This window comes from Penicillium concentricum (genome assembly GCF_028827145.1).
Source record: "Penicillium concentricum strain IBT 3081 chromosome Unknown utg000006l_segment0_segment0, whole genome shotgun sequence".
NCBI classification, from domain to species: domain Eukaryota; kingdom Fungi; phylum Ascomycota; class Eurotiomycetes; order Eurotiales; family Aspergillaceae; genus Penicillium; species Penicillium concentricum.
Genome location: NW_026622759.1, coordinates 2,595,690 through 2,616,201, shown reverse-complemented (window position 1 = coordinate 2,616,201; position 20,512 = coordinate 2,595,690). Strand labels below are relative to the sequence as shown.

Genomic DNA, 20,512 nt, shown 5'->3' with positions numbered 1-20,512 from the left:
ATAGGGCCCTGTGCAAATATAACATAGGTAGATTTGAAACAGCTCTATATAGACGGGTCTCCGGTTTGAACTTGTTTTATCTTTGTATATGACCTTGGATATGTCTTTCACTTCCCACCAAATGCCTAAAAAAATGTCAAAGTACATGCCAAGGTTGATTAGCCAGGTAACTGGTGAGGCGTCTAGAATAACTTTCATCTACAATACAAAATTGTACCATAGACTCTAAATCTACTGACTATACAGCTCTACGTGAACCTGCAATGACCACTCATCACGCTTCATCAATCATTGGGATGTCTTGAATGAGATAGATCTACCATGTATAAAGGTTGGCCTTGGATCAAAGCTGCCTGGTCAGAGTAGCCTTGCAGTCAATGGACGGCGAAAACCTAAGTAAATCCATAATCCAAATCATCGCCCGATGGGCGTCTTAAAGCACCCTTATTTTTCGTTTCTGGTCGTCATAGATTTCACAGAAAGCAGGCATCTCACATTTAAGAGACCTCCTGGATCTTGGCGGACTTCTTGCCCTCGGCCTCTTCGAGCTCAGGGAGGTCCTCCTGGAGAGCGGTGTTAGTAGATAATCACAAATCACACATAGGCGAGCAAACTTACATCATCATCTTCCTCGGCACCCTCACCACCGGGCATGCCGCCCATACCAGGCATACCGCCCATACCGCCAGCCAGAGCACTGAGGTCAGGCATGCCACCCATACCACCCATGCCGGGCATACCGCCAAGCTTGGAGAAGTCGATGTTGCCTAGGCCACCGGCACCGGCACCGGCGTTGGGGTCACCACCGCCCTCACCACCGAAACCGCCGAAGTTGTTGGCGTAGTCATCCTCACCAGCCTCATCCTGCTCATCCTCGTCGACCCACTGCATCCAATTAGTCAACATCCATCAATTAAAACGAACGCCTAAGCATACCTTGTCGAAGTTGGTCTTCAAGAAGTGCATCTTCTGCTTGCTCTCGAGAAGGCGGGGCCAGAACTCCTCCTTGAGCTCCTTCTTCCGGAGAACGAGCTCGACGTCGCGGTCGGTGTGGTTGACTTTGCTGTTCTCGGGGTCGATCTCGGCAAAGAGGTCCAGGGAGACGCTGTATGTTACGCCCTTTCGGGAGGTGCCCTTGAAAGTAACATTCTTCTCGGTGATGCTGAGGGTAGCATCGGCCTGGGGAACTTCGGCAGCCTTGATGTTCACGTAAAGGTAGTTGCGCTCAGGCTCCGAGTCGGATGAACGCTGAGCCCATGTAACTGAAAAGAAACAGAATATCAGCGCCTTGAGCTCACTCAGAAATGAAGTTGTAGAATTGGCATAGTTGATGTTTCAAAACAGTCTTAAACATTGTATAACGTCATAGTAAATTTCATGCAAAATGTGCAGTCCCGCGTTCGAGAGCGGGGAAAGCAGTAGAGGAATCATAACGTACCTTCGGGAGTCAAAGTCTGAGACATGTTGAATTAGGAGTGGAAAGATAACTGGAATAATTGAGGAAAGGGAGAGAGATAGAAGAGGTGGTCAAAGAGAGGAGAAGAAGTGTAGGAGAAGCTCATTCACGACCTACCTAGGTGCTATGTTGTAGAAACTGGTAGAAGCGTGCCTCAGGCATTCATTATGTGGGACATCGTATTACGTCAAAGCTGACTCAGTTTCCGTTCCCGGCGCGGCTGGACACTTGGAGTGGCACTCCAAGGTACCGTGGAGTGAATATTGACAGTCGCATCAGTACACACTGATCTGAAGACTGAGCCGAAGACCTACCGATTTTGGTCTTCGAGAAGAGCCCTGCCATACAATACCCCGCGGGTCTAAAATTGCGCCAACATAACCAACGAATTAGCTTTGCCCCGCCTATCTCTCAGACGATGCACCAGGCATGAGCATTAATCGCTGATCAAACCTCACCCCGAGACTGAACTCATTTGTTGGACCTTCTCGACCAACTTCATTTGCTTGCTTGTCTTTTTATTGTCACTTTCCGTCCCTATTACCGCAAAATTGCTTCCATGGAGAGTCTCAAGGCGGTATTCTTTGGGCCCGACCCGCAAGCTCAGGTAGGCAGTTGGTGTGGCTCGTTGATGCCTGGAACTATGACACTGATGAAGAATAATCTATTAGATGCGAAAATGCAATGCTTTAATACGCACAAACACACGGCAACTCGACCGTGATCTAGCTCGGCTAAAAGCCAGTGACAGTCTGACTCGCCAGCACATTGTCAATGCCTCTAAACGGGCCCAACGAAACCCATCACAGGCCAAGCAGGCTATGAATGACACCAAAGTATTTGCAAGGGAGCTGGTGCGCATTCGGAAACAGACCACACGGTTGAATACCAGTCGAGCTCAACTACAGAGTGTGGGAATGCAAGTCAATGAAGCTTTCTCTGCGCGTAAAATCCAAGGCAGTCTTCAAAAGTCAACTGGGATCATGAAGGATGTGAACACACTTGTCCGACTGCCCCAATTATCTGCGACCATGCACCAGCTATCTTCGGAATTAGTCAGGGCCGGCATTATCGAAGAGATGGTTGATGATGCTACCATGGACCCTGCAGTCTTTGAAGATGAGGAAGATGAAGCGGAATCGGAGATTGAGAAGATTCTACAGGAAGTTTTGCAAGGCAAACTCGCCCAAGCACAGCCCGTCACGGCACCGCCCGTGGCCAAAATCTCAGAGCCAGAATCTCCACAAGCCGAGGAGGAATTCGAAGACCAAGAAGCAACCCTTGCGCAGATGCGCGGCCGGTTGGAAGCTCTGAAGAGCTAGTACATATTACAAACTCAGAGGGTTAGTGTTTATTTGTTATTGAGTCGTCCCCGACTCTCGCGGTTGGAGTTCTGTTTTTCTCTTTTTCCATAGTCTATTCTCTTCTAAGGCTGGGCCTGCACATAATGAATTTCTCTTTGCAAAATAATAAATAATCAAGATTTGTAATCTCATCTGACATACAATGGGACAATAAGTCAATGTAGACAATAAGACAAAGATAAGATCAATAAATACCTCGTCATTGGGGCTCAATAACATCCAATCAAACTGGTTGATGGGTGTTTGCATCGGGCCGCCAAAAGGGGTTTAGTGCAAAATCAGGCAACGCCTGCTTCGCCCCCTCTCCTCACGCTCTTCCTCCTTTCACGAACCATCCTTTCCCACTACACATACCTACTTCATCTTATTTCAAGAATCCACCGTGATCTTGACTTCTTCTTTAACGCGACTTAAAACCCATAGGTCGCATATCACGCGTTTGTCCAGTGACTTTTGCTGAACTTGCAAATCGCCAGCTTTGCTATTCCATCTTCGCAATCATGTCTGCCAACCTCGATAAGTCTCTTGATGATCTCGTCGGCAGCCGTCGCCAGACCGCTCGTCACACTGCTCGTCGCCGTGGCGGTGCCCGCCGCACTGCGACTAAGGCACCCGCCGTTGGAGGTGTGAAGAAATCCACCAAGGCTGCTCCCAAGGCTGCTCACCCAGCCCCTGTCGCCCAGACTGGTTCCAGCAAGATTCTTGTCAGCGGATTGGTAAGTTCTTGCTCTTATGATGTTTCTGCTTGTCCATGCGCTAATCTCCTTAGCCTTCCGATGTGTCCGAGGCCAATGTCAAGGTATGTTGATCTAAAGGCTCTCATATTGGCTCCCATCGCCATCTCTTTTCTCGAGAATCTCGCGGCGCAAACGATTCCGACCGGCATCTCGACCTCTCTATCTACCTCCTCCCACATCGATGGATATTCCTCGATGCACGGCACACAGTTTGCTCCTTCTAACTGTCTTTGCAAATATATACACATTGCTGGCGCTTTGCGAGACAAGAAGTTGAGCTGTGCTGTAGTACGGTGAAAAGACGTACATTGCTCGTGTCGATTCCTACATGGAAATCCACCCGCCTTGTTCTCTGAGTACTGTGCCGAGGATGATTGATGAAAACTCATCATCCTGACCTCTCTTCAATTCTGCGCATTTCCTTCTTGTCTTCTACTTCGAGATCCATATGGGCATCAGCGAGCGCATCAGTGGAACAGTGGTCAACAGGTTCAAGGTTCAGGGGGCAGACTGAAACCTACCTATTCGAGACTCTAGTCTCAAATCTCTCCGTGAAGAGTCTTGCTGTTATGGGGGTGATTACCTATTTCAGTGACTCAGAGAGGTTCAAACCGTGTCTAGAATGGCCCTAATTTGTTGGGATGACACATCCATGGGCAAATGGATTCCAGTTGACAAATTTCGCCTTGACGGCGGTGATGTGAAAAAAGATGCTTTTGTTGAAGGACTTGTTGTAATCGCTTGATGGATTTACGGATGAAGTTGAGACTCCATACTACTATGGATATTTGTTGGCGTGTTATGTTTCATTGCGGGGAGCAACTTTGCGACCTGTCGGATGGGGGTTGCAGTTATGGAGCTATACGTCCCATGTTCCAATCTTGGGATGAAACGAACAATCGATTGATGCTGTGTGCTCGCTGATGCCCTCTCACCTTTGGCCGTCCTCGTTTGCGCCGCCACCTTGCTCCCGACACTCGAGAACCGCGCTTTCACTGAAATTGTCTGACGAAAATACTGATCGTCTTTGCGCTATAGGAATACTTCAACAAGTCTGCTGGCCCTGTCAAGCGGGTCATGCTCACGTACAACCAGAATGGTACTAGCCGTGGCATCGCCTCCATCCAATTCAACAGGGCCGACACCGCTGCCAAGGCCACCAAGGAGCTCAACGGACTCCTCGTCGATGGTCGCCCCATGAAGGTAAATCGTCTTCCTCCAGCTAACCCTAAATGCAACATTGACTGACCTATATAATAGATCGAAGTTGTCTATGATGCGTCTCACGTTCCTGTTATTCCTGCTTCCAAGCCTCTCACTGAGCGCATTGCGTAAGTTGATGTCCGTTCTAGCAAGTTCGCATTCATATACTTATTCATTCACAGCCAGAAAGCTCGGCCCAAGTCCGCCGCCGCCGCCCCCAAGGCCAAGGAAAACAAGAAGACCGCCGCTACTGACAAGGGACGCCGCCGCGGTACGGGCCCTGCTGGCACTCGTGGTCGCGCTACCGGCCGTGGAAAGCCCAAGACTGTTGAGGAGCTTGATGCTGAGATGGTCGACTACTTCTCCGCCGATGCGCCCCCTGCTGAAGGCGCTGCTCCCGTTACTGGCACTGTCCCCCAGGCCAGCGCTAATCAGGACATCGGCATGGCCGACGAGATCTCCTAAACGTCCAACTATTGCTTTCACTTTCCTCCATCGCGGCTCTTGCATGATACAAGTTTCGCAAATATTCTCGGGAGTTCTTTATGGTTGATGCGCGGGTCATATCTCCTTCTGTGCTCCTTTTGTTCTGCTTTTTTTTTTTCAATGGCTGTGTTTCTCTACTCTTTTTTCTTCTCTTGCTAGTACCACCAGGCTTAATTCTTTCATGTCTTTCGCAGAAGCCGGTGGAGGAAAGCATGTATCTACACCCACAATGGAACATTACAAATGATAATCGATTTTCGAACAATCCAATCCATTCAAACTTCCAAAACCCCCGACTCCCTGCTGAAAAGAAGATGCTATATCAAACGCCAAACCCCACCGTTATATCCAGCAAAACAAGAAACATAGTCTCATCAAAGATCTACACAAATCCCCCACTAAAACACACCAGCTCTGGTCATGACATCATGAAACTGCTCCAAAGTAACACCAGCACTCACCCCAGCACCCCCATTCCCTTCAAGAATCATATCCTTGAGTAGCTCGTCACCCACACTATCCTCCTTCAAGTCGCGCGCAATGCGCCGCAGATGCGACAGTGTAATGGGGCCATCGGTGCCGCGCGTGAATAGCTGGTACGCATCGTCCACCTCGGCAGCCATGGCATCATCGTCGCGCGAGCGCAGCTTGGCCGCTGCTATTGAGACAAAGGGGCTGTAGGGCACGTATCCACTTAGAGTTGGATCGAGGGCGGAGAGGATTTCGGCGAGTTCGGTTGAGTCGGTGGGTGGGAGGCCGAGGGCGCTGTTGAGCGAGAGTTGTTAGTATCTATTAGTCGTATCTCGGGAGTAAGGCATTGAGGAAGGGGTTGTAGGTAGTATCGGTTGTTGTAAATGGCTGTAGAGATGTAGGGAAGCTTACACTAGTGCCTTGCGCACATCTTCGCGGGGAATGACTCCCTCCTTCTCGTCCGGGAAGTCTGCGTTCTTGTCGGAGAATAGGTGAAAGACTTCTTTGATTTCGTTTTCTTCTTCGGCGGTAATGTTGTTCTCCTTGGCGAGCTTGGATGCGCGTCCGCGTTTTGGCGCTGCCGGTGCGGAGGAGCTAGCTGCGCCTCCGCGCTTTTTGGGAGGCTGCGAGGGAGTGTCAGATTTGGTTGAGTATTGGAAATATCTGGGGTCTCTTACCATGTGGATATCACTGGCAGGACTTGGGGACTTTACGGGGGTGTTGGCATGGACAAAATGAGGATTTGGTGAAGGTGGGGAGAGCGGCGATTAGAAAACGATCAGCCAGCTTCATAGCTCTATTACACACAATTATGCACATAAATGATTACTGAAAACATGCGAAAATTAGCAAATTAATCTGTATATGCTCCTAGTCTACTAGTATATCCATGACTTTTCTGATTCTAAGGTTCCACGTATATCTCGACCAGCTACTAGCCCTGGAGGTAGGATATAGTGAGAAATGAGATCGCGGGCAGCGTCACATTCCATTATTAAAATAGCCGGTTCAGATATTAAGTATCAAATATCAAATATCGAATGTCGCATATCAACCTTGGAAATATTATAGAAGACGATCGAAAGTGATAGCAGGCACCCGACGCTGACGTTATCGGATTGACGCCTGGCGCTTCAACCTTGAAAGGGCTCTTTATCTCGATTTTCACTTCAAAGGTTACTCTCCTCTACATTGCTGCATCATGGATGTCTCACTATATGTTTATGACCTTTCAAAGGTAAGTTTTTCCACTCTGCATGCGGTAAATATCAACTAATTCTGAATATAGGGTCTGGCCCGAATGGTATGTTCAACGCAATATTGAAAGCGAGCAATCTCTAATTTGTACAGTACTCCCTTGCTCTGACTGGGACACAAATGGATGCCATCTATCACACCTCTATTGTCCTCAATGGGGTTGAATATTACTTCGGCCAGGGTATCCAGACCTCTGCTCCGGGGAGTACCCATCATGGACAGCCCATGGAGGTCGTGAAATTGGGTACTACCGAGCTTCCAAATGATGTTATTGAAGAATATCTTGGCTCATTGGCAACCATTTATACGCCCGAGGTTTGTTCATGAACTTTTCCAGCAATGGAACTATGGCTAATCAGTGCTAGTCCTACGACCTTTTTCTTCATAACTGCAATAACTTTACCCAAGACCTTTCAATGTTTCTGGTCGGTAAAAGTATTCCTGATCATATTATCAATCTACCTCGCACTTTCCTTGAAACCCCATTTGGGCAGATGATGAAACCTCAAATCGAGAGTGCTCTCAAAGGTGTCACTCAAGGCACCGGGACAGGTCCTGCCCCTGGGCCTAGTGCTCAACCGACCACAGCGAGGACTGTCCCTCCCGCACCGCAACCAGTGACACATCCAGCAGCGGGCACAGTCCGCATAGTGAACAATCTCAATCAGCTACAAAGTGAGCTGGCTGGTGCTTCCCATTCCTGCGCCGTTATTTTCTTCACATCGTCAACATGTCCGCCCTGCAAGGCTGTCTACCCAACATATGATCAACTCGCAGCGGAAGCGGGTGAGCGAGGAACTCTCATCAAAGTCGACATCGGCGTAGCCCGCGATGTTGGCATGAAGTATAGCGTTCGCTCAACTCCTACGTTTATGACATTTTTGAAGGGCCAGAAGCTGGATCAATGGAGTGGTGCAACCCCGGCTAAGCTAGTGGGAAATGTTCGTATGTTGTTAGAGATGGCACACCCGGCCCATCCCCATCGTCAACTACGGCTTCCCAGTCTTCAGCGAGAGATTACGACCTTCGTCATGTATAAGAAGGTCCCACCGCTCGAAAAGCTTCTTCAAAAACTTCCTGTCGCATTCAAGGAAGGCCATGGTGTCGCGCAAGTCATTGAATTTGTAAAGCAGCGTCATTCAACCACCGAACCTGTCGCCGATATCAGGGTCCCCGATTTGCATACATTTGCCACAACATTGAACTCCACATACTCGACGCTTCCCAGTGGCAGTCATTTTGCCGTGGTTGATCTAGTCCGTCTTCTTTTGCTTGACCCACGTGCAAGTGGCTACTTCGCCGAAGAAGCTCAACACGCAACCCTCCTCACTCTCCTTGCACCGCTATCCCAAGACGATCTCTCTTCATGTCCATACAATCTCCGCATCGTGGCCCTCCAACTAGCCTGCAATCTTTTCAGCACACCTCTCTACCCAGAGCAACTCACGTCCTCCTCATCCCCACTCCGTGAAACCTGCCTCCGTCTCGCGACCAACTCCCTCCTAGACTCACAAACCAGTCTCCGCGTTGTCGCCGCCTCTTTTGCCTACAATCTTGCCGCATTCAATCATAATGCCCGATTTGATGGGAACACTGATCCTCTGTCCGAAGAAGATCAGGTCGAGCTGACCGCGTCGGTGCTTGAGGCGGTTTCCCGCGAGGACGAGAGCGTGGAAGCCTTGCACGGCTTGCTGTTCGCCCTTGGGCTTTTTGTTTATGAGGCTCCGATGGATGGGTCTCTAATTGATCTTTGTCGCGCTATGGGTGTGGCGGAGACGATATCTGGAAAGATGAAGGTTCAGGCCGTACAGAAGGAGCCGCTGCTTAAAGAGATAGGAGAACTCTTCAGCAAGGGGCTGTAATTATTGAATTTCTGCATAATGTCCAATCAGAATATACGTGAACTCGAATTCCTCCAAAGCTCGGTGATGATCTACTGAGCCATTTCCTGAAACATTTATTCGCGTATAGACTTGCGCATTTGGCGTGCCGCGCCTTAGTAGTGTCCTTTGATTATCCTTTCTCACAACCTATGGGCTATTCAATCAACAAAAATGCTCCCCTCCGCTACAAATGCAGCATGCCCAGCAAGTTTGATAGTGGAGACCTTCTTCCTGTCCTCATCCAAGAGCACATCCACAATGACACGACTATCCCTCCCCATCTCAATTCCCTGGTCAATATAAAACCGGTGATTCCGTCCCTTCTGACCATTCGACAGCGCAAGGTAAGCTCCGAGAGAACATCCCCCACTACCACAAGCAGGATCCTCTAGATCAATCGCGATCATGCGCACACGAAGATCCCAAATCACCAGGTCCCCCTCCGTACGAGACCCAAGATGCCGGTGATACATGATCCCGGTGAAGGACGGTGACCATCCCTCGTCCAGATCAAGGTCCGGACTTCCACCGGGCACAATATTGGCGAAGATATCTGGTCTTTCAGTCAGATCCACCAGTGCATATGTGACGCCTTTGACCACGGAGACGACTGGTGATGTCTCTTTCAAGCCCTGCAGATCCGAAGCCGCTAGGCTTGCTTGAACGGGAAGGATATGGCTTGGTGTCGCACCCTGCTGGTGGATATTAATATTGTGGGGGACTTCAGCGGAGACAACCTCGTTGGCTGGGTCATATGATATGGGAACGGGTCCGGCTTTGGTCATTACAGTGAGGGTGTTCGAGCGATTGGGAGCGTCGGCCATTAACTGGCGGAAGAGAAAGTGGCCCGCGCCAATGATGGGATGGCCGGCGAACTCCATTTCGTTGACAGGTGTGAATATGTCTACCTGGGGGTTCCCATTCCCGTCTGTGGTGGGATGCAAGAACACTGTCTCGGAGAAGTTGAATTCTTTGGCGATTTGTTGCTTTTGTTCCTGTGACAACTTGACATCTGTGAGCTTCACAATGGCGACAGGGTTGCCCTTAAATCTATTTCAGTTAGCTACCGAGTCATTTGTATTGATTTAATGAAGAGAACTATACCTCTGTGATGTGAATACATCGAGGGTGACTAGAGAAGAGTTAGCACGTATCATTTTCGTATTTTGTCTAGACTTTCATACCATATGGTGCCTTTTGTCCGGACATGATGGCGATTAATTGTCGAACAAAAGCGTTCAAGAATAATTTCTACAAGAATTCATATAGGCCTTCTAAGTAGGGCTACAGTAGAGAGTTTGATATTACCAAGCATGGTCGGCTATCATCGGTGCAAGTATAGAATCATGCGGGGAGCAAAGGTCCGATTCCGGCGCATCTGAGGCGCAAATAACCTTATATGTTAGGGGTTTCAAAGGTTCACGTTCTCGGATAGTCCGACGCCTTACCGGCGACATATCGGCCTCCCGGACCCACATCGGCTACTCTCGGTATCAGTCATCACAATCGCCGGACTTGGGAGATATCAAATATCAAAGTTTGAAGATCTTCAAATCTTCTGCTTTCCCTGACCATGGCAGAGAACACCCACCACATCGTCGCCATCGAGGCTGTCCATTGCCCAATTCCAGAATTTGATCTCCCAGGGCCGCATACTCGCGCAGTCCACCGATGGACCGACCCCGCTGATCTCCACAGCCGCGTCAAAGATGCCACAATCATCGTGACCACAACGACGCGCCTGTCAGCGGAGACCCTCAGCGCTGAAATAACCCCAACCCTCCGCCTCATAGCAATCATGGCGACCGGCACAGACTGCGTTGATATAGCAGCTGCGTCCGCGCGAGGAATCACCGTGTGCAACTGTCCCGGCTCTAATATTGACAGTGTCAGTGAACACGCTATTGGGCTTTACTTTGCCACTCGACGGAAGTTCATCGAGCTTCATAATGCCACAGTGGCAGTTCCTGCGGACTTGTCGCTTGATACTGAGTGGAAGACGAATGGCTCATTGCTCAGTCGGGTTCGTGCACCTGATGGACAGGCCCCATTGCTGTGTAGTGACGAGACCGTGTGTATTATTGGATACGGATCGCTAGGCAAACGCATCGAGGCCATGGCAAAGGGCCTTGGAATGAACGTGATTATTGCCGAGCGTAAGGGTGTATCTCCTCGAGCGGGTCGGGTTCTGTTCGAAGACGGCTTGAAAAAGTCGACTGTGGTTGTTTTGTGCTTGCCGCGAAGCGCGGAGACGCTAAACATGATCTCAACCGCGGAATTCCAGATTATGTCTCCCCATGCCGTGTTGGTTAATGTCGCAAGAGGTGGAATTGTCGACGAGCAAGCCCTGGTTGAGGCTCTCAGGGGCGGAGCGATTTCAGGCGCGGCCACAGATGTTTATGCCACGGAACCTGCTGGCAGAGGTGATTCTCCGTTGTTAAGCCCAGAGGCAGCGGGATTGAATCTGGTATTGACGCCTCACCTTGCCTGGTATTCTGAAAGGACGCTGCAAAACCTACAGGCTATGTTGAAAAGCACAATTGAGAAGTGGTGCGTTGGTGAGATTATCAATCAGGTGCGATAGTCGGGAGATTTTGGTCCTTTGAAAATACATCTGGCAAATAGAGTATTATAGACTGCCCTGTAAAGCACTTTGAGCTTGGACAAAACATATGTCATCTTTAACGAACGAACACAGAAAATTACGTGAAACACTCGCATCTTCCTTCGCAAACCACCACATTCATTTACCTGACTCTAACTTCACACCATTTTCGCGATCTCCGAGCGCAATAAGATCTGAGCTTTTCAACTGCCCTTTTGGCTAAAAATATGGAGATATCAGCATTTGTATGGAGACAAAAAGCTTCATTTTTTACTTGTAAACGCCAGCAGAATCAGGGTACTTTAATTATTAAGCCATGTGTAATAATAATTCAGGTATCTTGATTTTTCTGCCGTGCAAAAAAGTAAGGCATTTAGACATGACCGCCTTGCTCAAGGGGGTTTTGAACCCTACAGCTTCGTATACCTAGCTAAATACTCTGTCTGCATTTTACGAACAACATACAAAATGGACTTGAAAACAAAAAAAAAGATTTGTCCGGAAAACTAACAAAAAAAGAGGATCTGTCGGTTGTTAACCGGCTGAATTTGATGCCCGACCGGGGGGTCGAACCCCGAACCTTGTGATTTCATAAGGATAAAAGTCACACGCTCTGCCAATTGAGCTAGCCGGGCTGCTCTTGTTGATATCCGATCAATCTGCGGAAAGATAAATTAAGGAAACAATAAAGGATTGGTGTGCTTGGTATGTTACAATTTTGTTCTTTCGTCTATTCATCTCATGTTTGAATTCATAATTTCACATATAGTAATTTTTTAGGCAAATCAAAGACAATATACTAATAAAAATACTCACAAGACATGCATTAAATGATTATTTTTTGGTTCTTTTTCATTTATATACCTTCGCCTCGGGGTTATATATATCTCTTCCATATTCATACTTTTATTTACAAGCAGCCCACGATTTTCCTGCCACGGATAGAACTACAAATACCGACAGAGCTAGGAGAGAGGAGAGAAGAAGGATTGATTATCTACAAACAGGCAGGTCGTGGTAATTACTGGTAGCTTATAGGCCTACGCGGAGTTTCTATTCCGGGGGACGGGTATTGGGGTTTAGATAATAACACTTTGCTAGTTGATGACCTAGGACGCTATAATACGTGTAACTACAGTTGCTACTACTGGTTAAGTCTTCTACGTGGGATTCGGCGAGGATTCGGCGCTCTTTCCTTTCGGTGGTGCGTTTTATAACTTGGTTTTGTTAGAATTGCCAACTGATCCGTATGCTAATCCGCTCTCTACGTTCCGCTCCGTGTATGGTAGGATCTCCATATAACATCTATATTAACCCTTCACAGTAATCGTCGTTAGCGGGTTATGTAGTGGGAGACATATACCTTTGTTAATAAAACAATTGTGAAGTAAAGGTGAGAGAAAAGTGAGAAAAAGTCATAGATCCTTCGCTAGGCTAATTATGTCTCGGAATGGGTTGATGCTTTACAACAAACCGTATGAAGAGGTATAAAAGGGGTGATATTGCAATTGACAACCGCTTATGGGGCAAACTATACGAAGTTGCTTTCGCAATATAAGGGGGGTTTGATCTTGATAGATCTGATAAAAGCAGCAGTAGGAGGATAGAGCTGCGAGGATAAAGAGAGGACCCATAACGTAAGAGAGCGAAGGGAGAGATGAAAATGATCTGTTGCGGCTACTGGTGAAGGGGAGGAAGAGAAAGAAGAAACATCGTTGTTCAATATAGCAAAGAGCAGGGTCTTTATACCCTGCCAATCAAGCAAACAAGCGCTCAGTCTGATATTCAACAGGATAGATTCTCCACAAACAGGCAGGAGCTATCTCCTTCTTACTCCCTCGCTTTGTAGCTCAACACCCTTCTCTCATTAGCACGATTTCAACACTTTTCTTGACGCTTACGCCATGCCGAAACCACCCCCTCCCCCTTCTCCGCCACCGCGCCCCACCATCAGCAAATTCCAGACCGAGGAAGTCTATGACCTTGGACCCGAGGCGGAAAATGCTCTAACTGTGAGCCAAATCGTGCAACAGCTCGCCTGGGAAGATCCAGAAGGGCTTGGCGAGGGAGGAGTTTACAGTAAAAAACACCCCGAGAGCAAAGAGTCCGACGACTAACTAGAACGAATTGAACAGAACTTGCTCCACAAAAGACTTGAATTCTATCCAGTCTTCTTGCGTCGATACCAAACAAAAACAGGAAGTTTTACGGTCACCCATCAAGGATGGTGAACTGAACAGGGTATCCCTAGGGAAGCTCATTCCACGCACCTGGGATGCAATCCAGGATAAACGGAAGGGCACGAAGGGTCGAGTGTCTTCACCGTCTGGTTCTCTCAGAGCCAAGAAAAGGGACGCTCCGGACGTCGATACTCGGAGGTGGCAAATACCTCCTAGCGGAGGGAGCACGATCACAGACGTTAGTAATACCCCGTTGAAACATAGTAATAAGAATGTCTCTAACAATTTAAAAAAAATAGCTCCAACCCCACGAAGTGACCGTCTCTTCCCTCAAAACCCTTACAGATAACCTGATGGAGAAGCTTGCCCAACCTGGCTTCCAGGTACACCGTTTCAAATCCTACCAGCATGAAATGCAATGCTTTGGACCTGATAGGGGTGGATATCTCCTTTAAATCACTTCTAGTGAGGCCAAAGATTATTGGAGGCCATATGTTGGGCAAGCTGGTGTGCTGTTTCGCTGGATTCCAGAACATATCAAGCATGTTCTACATGGGCATATCCAGACACTTTGCTACTGGGTTGCCTCAAAACCAAAGCGGCAGCTGAATTTCATCAGGCTCTGGGAGATCACAGAAGAGGAAGGAGACACGGACCAGTCTCTAGAACTCCTCAAAAACCTCCTCGAAATGATCTTTGCTCTCGCCTTCCAATCGCTCCCACAACCAACACTCGAACATTTTCTTGGCACCCAAGAATTCTCACTCCGAGGACTCAATGTTGTCTCTCCACTCCTCCGAAACATCTCCATATCCCCCAACGAAAGGGCGGAATGCCGCCAATGGCTTGCACTTTCACCTAGTCTCGAGACCAAAGAGTTCATGAAGGCCAGGACAGATGAATTACAAAAAAGCCAGAATCTATCGCTACACCCATCATCTCCGAGACGAAACTACGTGGATATCCAGAGGGAGTTTTCTGAACGAATTGCACCTCATTTTTGTCCTTGTAAGGATCAAGGAGGAATAGCTGAAAACCCACGGTATCCCGTTGATAACGAGAAAATAGCACTTTACCTAGCACAGCGAGATGTCCAGGAGAATATACGGGCATTCCCGTTTGGTTTAACCAAGGGTCGGATTGGATTTGTCTTAGATTTTGATATCCCTCCCCTTAAATGGGATGGAGAAGTCAAAGCCAGCCCAGGTACGGGTTCCGCCCCAATGATTTCCAAACCAGCAAAGGAAAGGGCAAATACCTTACTTGCTATTGGTGTGGAATGCTCACGTATGGGCCGAGAACGCTACCTTGTTGGTGCGAAGTTCTACAGGCGACACTATGCCAACAGTGCTCGATGACTTTATCTAATACTGGCTACCTGCCGATCTGCAAATCGCGAATCGAGCATTTAGATATTCCCTGCGGATTTTGTGGTTTGCTCTATGGTCCTAGTTGGCGATGGGTATGTGATTTATCCGTGCCTAGCGATCAGTACCAGAGGAAGATCAAACAAGGTGCCGAAAGACCCCAGACCGCAGGGAATACAAAGCCACAGCAAGGCGACAATTTCCAGAGCCAGGCGCCGAGAAAGCTCAGGATGACAGAAGGTCTGATGCAATATTTTATGGAGAACTTTGAGATTGATACTACAAGGGAAAACCTCAAGGCGTTGGGGAATGGAGGGACAATGGTGGCTGAGCTTTGAGTCCATGACTGCGTATGATGCATAGTCTCTGGTTTTGTTAGGCGGCGTTTGTTGAATTATCACAAGATTTGAATTGAATACTACATGTAACCAAAAAAGAAGATGTAAGGTGTATAGAAAAGTAAGAGAATAAAAGATAGCATCTCAAATAGATTGTTGCGATCCTAGATTACCGTCATAGCTCAGAGAAGCCAGAATGGTAGATATCGGCTATAGATGTTTCCTCAAGTCTACGGGTAATCGATTCCCACCTTGAAATAATCTCGGAGACTGCCGTTCTTGCCGAGAGGTACCGGCTACTTGATTTCCAAACTAGAGCACCTGTTTCAATTGGCCAGTTCACACCAGCTTGAGGCTTGTGTTTGGAACTTGGTGGGCCTAGGAATACAAAGTTGATCCATGCTATATTGATTTGAAATCCTACTACGAATCTTCAAGTCAGGGCATCCCGACCTCACAATAAATGGATGCGTTTATGCCAACGCGGCCTCCGCGAATTCGTAATTCTACACGTTGTCCCCGACTCATTCTCTGTCATGGGGACCCAAGCGTATCTCGCGTTTTAGTGTCTGGGGAGCAGCGGAGTATGGTACTCTGTGTCTGGTTGTGCCCACGGAGAGACTATGTCTCTCAGCCGTGATGTCATGTTCAAATGTACTAAATTCAGTAAATTGACGATATGTCTTCTTATTCAATTACCCACAGTATCCAAGGCTTAAGTCCAAATCAAGTTCTATTATTGCGCCTTGACTCCCTGGGCAGTGCTCACTGATGTTTCTGCTTATCCAAGTATGTATCTAATCTCACTACTCTAGCACATGCTACATTCCATCCTTTTAAAATGACATCACTCTAAGCTGATATGATTGCTTGGAATCCAACATCGAATTCTTATCAGATGATATTGTTTTAGACGGAAGTTTCCCCGATAGGCACGGGTATCATCTACTAATTGGAATGTGATTTTAATCACAACGGGATTATTCCCAGTTGGTAACAACCATAGAGTTGAAGCATGTGCCCGACTCATAGAATGTGATGCCCAGACCACTTGATATCGACTTCGCCCTTTGGGTTGGGTTGGTGCAACACATCCACGACAAATAGCGTAAATGCAGAAGAGAAGAACTAGCCACGGTGGCAAAAAGAGACCGTTAATACCGAGGCGATTATTAGCGGGTACCGGGGCTCTTTGAAACGCCAACTATACTATAGAGCTTATACTTGTGACAGACAGGGAATGAGGCGGTAAAATCCAACAACCCAACATGTAATATAGCACCACCATTTAAGCCTCCAAACTCAGTACCAACTTCAAGTACGGAGTATACATTCCTTGTTAACCGCAGCCAACTAATCCCGCCAAGCAACAAGATCAGGACGTTGGAATCAGGCGACCTGGGACAGACACCAAATCTGACCAAGGCAGCCTAACAACAACCCCGACCTAACTTCACGATATTCTCCGGTGCGCTCTGGTTAAATACTAATGTACATATACACACATTCCTATGGTTATCAATGATTTCGCCACATTTCCGATTACTAAGATGCGGCACCCCCGATCTCACTGTTGCATTTCAGCGACAGGGCCGCGTGTCATATATCGACAGCAATAAGCTCTTGCAGCCTCCGTGTTTCGGGGTTGCGGGCTCTGGGCGGCCGAGGGTGAGGCGGTTACTCAAGCGGGGAACACGAGGCGGGCAGGGCTGACGATCGGCTGTTGGATTATTCTATTTTCAGGGTGTGGTTTTTGGAAAATGGTTACATCTACAGCAACGTGGCAGGGACTTGGAATAGAGTACGAGTAAGTTCGATGTATTGGACTTAGGAATGTGGATAGGATTACTGTTTATAGTTTATTTTGGATTTGTTTCATGGAAGGATATTCTTGTTTCGGGATATGGTCAATGTGCTTAGCTTAGGCTACCTAATGTACGAACGGCTATTGACAAATGTGATATGGCACGGGCAATATTCCGAGAACAGATCACAGAGTTGGAGCGCTGTTGGAAATTGCAAAAAATCACAAAGCGTCAAAGGTAATGAAAACAAATGGGGGTATACAGGACGGGGTATCAGAACAAAGACGCTGCGCTGGAAAAACAGATTCATAAAAAAAGAAACACCGGGTCCCCATGGATGCAAGCCTGAAGGTAGGCATAAAAAGGTCAAATGATGACTGAATCAGGGCGCTGCAACTCCATGTAAGAACGTGATCCCTGTGGGATGGGGGGAATAACGGATTCGCTGAAAGGAAAAAAAAAAAAAAAAAATCAAATGTGAAAGTTGGAAAATGAGTCAGAGAGCCAGATGAACCAGCGGTGTGTGCAATGGAGGTGACGGAGGTGACAGTGGGATTTCGAGAAGCGCCGACAGCGAGATATTAGGTAAGCGGCGCGGGGGCACCTTTGTATCCCGGGCAATGTCGGCCCGGTCGAAATACCACCCTGTGAAGCTTGGATGTGGCTGAAGATCGATCATGGCATGTTGCGTTGGGGGCCAGTGTTCGAGGGTTTGAGATGATGCGATCTCGCGGGTATCACGGTTGGCGAGAAATGGGAAATAGAGATTAGGCACCGCTTTGGGGGTGGATCTCTGCACACCGGGGAGATGCGGGGGTGGAATTAAAAGATAAGGCGAGATAATGACATGATTGCGAAGAGAGAATGTGGCGTTTTTCGGAGAGCGCCTGCGCTGCACCGGGCATCACCGGTGATCTTATTGACTGAGCACCTTGGATGCCGAGTGAGCACGCCGTTTGGGAGTGGGAACGACTCGGCGCTTCTTGCGCTTCAATGTCTCTCGCTCTGTCACAACGCTCTGCTTTGCTGAACGGAGGGCTTGGGTTGCGCGGGCATGGGCTTCGACCTTGGCGAGGAAATTGGCCCGATCTTGTTGTTCGGCGATAATGCGCATGCGCTGAAGTTGCTGTTCCATGGTTACTGAGCAGACACCGGTGTCTTGATTGATGGCTTCCTCCACTTCTTTCTCGGCGCCCGAGTTCTCTGGCATCCATAGAAGGTCGTCGTCAGAGAGGAAGGCGCTGGCACATGAATCGGCGGAGTCGTTGCTTGAGAGGGAGGGACGGTTGGGCCAGGAGGGGAAGGCATATGCTGCTCCCATCTCACTCGAGAAAGATGACTTGCGTGGGTTGATGTCGAGGAGGGAGTCGGTGGGAGTTGGTGGAGGTGCGAAAGGACTTGACATGGACGAAGAGGCGCTGCCACTCCAGGCAAAGGTGGGTTGTGCTGGATCTGTGCTGGCGAGAGGAGCCGCCGGCTTGGGGGAGCGACATCTCGTGGAGACGAGACTGAATAGGAATCATGGCGAATGTGTTGAGTAAATGTTGAAGAGGGTTGGAAGTACCAGGGCCCAGTAGGTGTGAGAGACGACAGTGTGAAAGGTGAAAGATGAAATGAGGGAAAGAAAGAGTCGAAGGGTGGGTGTTTATCAATAAAAAAAAGGGCCCAAATAGATATCAAAGATCAAAGCCGGGGAAAGACTTCTAGACCTCCCGATACACCCTTGCTCGAAAATCAAATTCCCAAAAATGGAAAAAAGAAATAAAGAAAAAAAAAGAAAATCCAAGAAAGGAAATCCAAAAATAAAAAAAAAGGATAAAAGAAAATCAAAAATGAAATAAATCCGAACAATCAGGCGGAAGGGGGTTTCCGGCAAACAAAGGGCTGTCGATCCTTGGAACTGATCGACCCAATAAAGAAAATAAATAAAGTTCCAAAAATGGAATTTCTTTATTTCTTTTTTGGCTGACACACGGGGAAAGTATCGGATCCCCGGTTTAGCGCCTCAGATATTTGTGTTGCACTTTGTATACAGAGAGAATCTGATATCAGCTAGATTTGCATCCCTTGCGGAATGGTTTCCCCGTAATATCCTTGAGAGATCTTTGATCTCAAAATCGGATTGTTTGGATTTTCCAGTTCCGATGATAATTCTCCAATGATCATGCCTCGGATTCACCGCTTCGTTCGGGGAAGGGAAAAAGAGTCGCGAGTGCTGCAGGCCTAACTTGAATTTTGGAGCCCTAATCAATGCACCCAAACAGAATCGTTGAATGCCTGAAGTTGAGGAATCAATTTTGTTGGCGTTTGGCGGTCACGGGTGGTTCAACACGTCAACATGTCAACACCGATAGTTGAAAAAAAAAAAGTATTGGAAATGTGAAGAGAAACCCCCACGGGAGAACGAACTATCATCTTTCTTTTAAATCTACAAGAGGAAAGGAATTTCCCCGTGTCTCCACCTCGGGCCAAGTCTAAAGTCCGTGGAGGATTCGATTTTCCAGTCTAGAAGCCTTTAGTTTGTAAAAGGAGAACGGCCAGAAGGATTCGAAACGGCTTCCGCCTCGGAACTTGTCCCTGATTGTCCGTTTCGAGCGGGTAAATGCAGTTCCTCGGCATTTTTTAATTTGCCGTCAGATACCGTTTGCTCGGTACTCCGTCACTCTAGTAATAGTTTTAGATGTTCTCAAAATGAGTAATCAAATCCTCCCGAGAAAAGTCCGTCTCATTTTTGCACAAATCACAGGTCCCCCCACAGTCACATGCTTTGCTCTTTGTTTACTAATTTGATAAGAGTCTAGATTTTAGGTCTAGAGCCTAGATCACTTCAAAGACATTTCACATCTATCAATTGTACTAATTTTCGAGATCCGGAACGTCATGTCCCTTTCCGAATTTATGTTATGATCTCTCTAAGATGACTTGCTTAATGCAAGTCTAGTGACGGGGAAGAATGTGACGCTCTTCCCCGGTCCAAGTGGATCAATCCATCCTTCTGGGTCCAATTTGTACTCTTCCGCTTGATCCTCCTCGTCATACTGGTCATATTCAAAGGATATAATTGACATAGTACCCCGTACTTTGGTAAATGTACATATCAAATTCCCCGACAGCCACGGAATGTGAAATACAAATCCCCCCCCCCATAATTTGATGCTTCCGCCTCCCGGCCCGCCGGGGAAGCTGAGAAAAACCCATAGAAAGGGGTCAAGCGGGGGGGTTCGACCCAGGAAATCAAATTCAGATCGACGTGACAGCTCCGCTGTATAACGCTTTTCGTCTCCCCGGCTCCTCCGTACTCCACCCGCAATGAAGTCATAAATAGTTTGTGAGAAGGATGCGGTTTACGTACTATCGATA

General features: G+C 47.9%; 11 protein-coding genes across 11 annotated transcripts; 7 read left to right on the top strand and 4 right to left on the bottom strand.

The window, feature by feature from the left end:
* Positions 1–497: 497 nt before the first annotated feature.
* wos2 (Hsp90 cochaperone SBA1) lies at positions 498–1,463 on the bottom strand (the record flags this gene model as incomplete). Its single annotated transcript, XM_056728943.1, has 4 exons — positions 498–563; positions 619–885; positions 937–1,262; positions 1,439–1,463. 4 exons carry the CDS (start codon positions 1,461–1,463, stop codon positions 498–500), a joined length of 684 nt encoding a protein of 227 aa, XP_056574758.1.
* Positions 1,464–2,015: 552 nt separating this feature from the next.
* Positions 2,016–2,778, top strand: N7517_011219 (ESCRT-III subunit protein VPS24; the record flags this gene model as incomplete). The annotated part of the gene is made up of 2 exons (XM_056728942.1): positions 2,016–2,063; positions 2,128–2,778. 2 exons carry the CDS (start codon positions 2,016–2,018, stop codon positions 2,776–2,778), a joined length of 699 nt encoding a protein of 232 aa, XP_056574757.1.
* Positions 2,779–3,320: 542 nt separating this feature from the next.
* On the top strand, positions 3,321–5,225 carry N7517_011218 (putative RNA annealing protein Yra1; the record flags this gene model as incomplete). Its single annotated transcript, XM_056728941.1, has 5 exons — positions 3,321–3,536; positions 3,590–3,619; positions 4,596–4,760; positions 4,818–4,888; positions 4,943–5,225. The coding sequence occupies 5 exons, from the start codon at positions 3,321–3,323 to the stop codon at positions 5,223–5,225; spliced, it is 765 nt and encodes a 254-aa protein (XP_056574756.1).
* A 419-nt stretch (positions 5,226–5,644) lies between these two features.
* On the bottom strand, positions 5,645–6,397 carry N7517_011217 (EF-hand superfamily Ca2+-modulated protein; the record flags this gene model as incomplete). Its single annotated transcript, XM_056728940.1, has 3 exons — positions 5,645–6,011; positions 6,129–6,340; positions 6,395–6,397. 3 exons carry the CDS (start codon positions 6,395–6,397, stop codon positions 5,645–5,647), a joined length of 582 nt encoding a protein of 193 aa, XP_056574755.1.
* A 521-nt stretch (positions 6,398–6,918) lies between these two features.
* On the top strand, positions 6,919–8,836 carry N7517_011216 (bifunctional C97 family peptidase/thioredoxin family protein; the record flags this gene model as incomplete). The annotated part of the gene is made up of 4 exons (XM_056728939.1): positions 6,919–6,954; positions 7,006–7,020; positions 7,068–7,289; positions 7,340–8,836. 4 exons carry the CDS (start codon positions 6,919–6,921, stop codon positions 8,834–8,836), a joined length of 1,770 nt encoding a protein of 589 aa, XP_056574754.1.
* A 179-nt stretch (positions 8,837–9,015) lies between these two features.
* On the bottom strand, positions 9,016–10,066 carry N7517_011215 (PhzF family phenazine biosynthesis protein; the record flags this gene model as incomplete). Its single annotated transcript, XM_056728938.1, has 3 exons — positions 9,016–9,907; positions 9,962–9,989; positions 10,042–10,066. The coding sequence occupies 3 exons, from the start codon at positions 10,064–10,066 to the stop codon at positions 9,016–9,018; spliced, it is 945 nt and encodes a 314-aa protein (XP_056574753.1).
* A 364-nt stretch (positions 10,067–10,430) lies between these two features.
* On the top strand, positions 10,431–11,441 carry N7517_011214 (D-isomer specific 2-hydroxyacid dehydrogenase family protein; the record flags this gene model as incomplete). The annotated part of the gene is made up of 1 exon (XM_056728937.1): positions 10,431–11,441. One exon carries the CDS (start codon positions 10,431–10,433, stop codon positions 11,439–11,441), a length of 1,011 nt encoding a protein of 336 aa, XP_056574752.1.
* A 1,925-nt stretch (positions 11,442–13,366) lies between these two features.
* N7517_011213 (uncharacterized protein) lies at positions 13,367–13,579 on the top strand (the record flags this gene model as incomplete). The annotated part of the gene is made up of 1 exon (XM_056728936.1): positions 13,367–13,579. The coding sequence occupies one exon, from the start codon at positions 13,367–13,369 to the stop codon at positions 13,577–13,579; it is 213 nt and encodes a 70-aa protein (XP_056574751.1).
* Positions 13,580–13,995: 416 nt separating this feature from the next.
* On the top strand, positions 13,996–15,000 carry N7517_011212 (uncharacterized protein; the record flags this gene model as incomplete). Its single annotated transcript, XM_056728935.1, has 2 exons — positions 13,996–14,025; positions 14,209–15,000. The coding sequence occupies 2 exons, from the start codon at positions 13,996–13,998 to the stop codon at positions 14,998–15,000; spliced, it is 822 nt and encodes a 273-aa protein (XP_056574750.1).
* An 84-nt stretch (positions 15,001–15,084) lies between these two features.
* Positions 15,085–15,347, top strand: N7517_011211 (uncharacterized protein; the record flags this gene model as incomplete). Its single annotated transcript, XM_056728934.1, has 2 exons — positions 15,085–15,104; positions 15,128–15,347. The coding sequence occupies 2 exons, from the start codon at positions 15,085–15,087 to the stop codon at positions 15,345–15,347; spliced, it is 240 nt and encodes a 79-aa protein (XP_056574749.1).
* Positions 15,348–18,068: 2,721 nt separating this feature from the next.
* N7517_011210 (uncharacterized protein) lies at positions 18,069–18,557 on the bottom strand (the record flags this gene model as incomplete). Its single annotated transcript, XM_056728933.1, has 1 exon — positions 18,069–18,557. The coding sequence occupies one exon, from the start codon at positions 18,555–18,557 to the stop codon at positions 18,069–18,071; it is 489 nt and encodes a 162-aa protein (XP_056574748.1).
* Between the last annotated feature and the right edge of the window lie 1,955 nt (positions 18,558–20,512).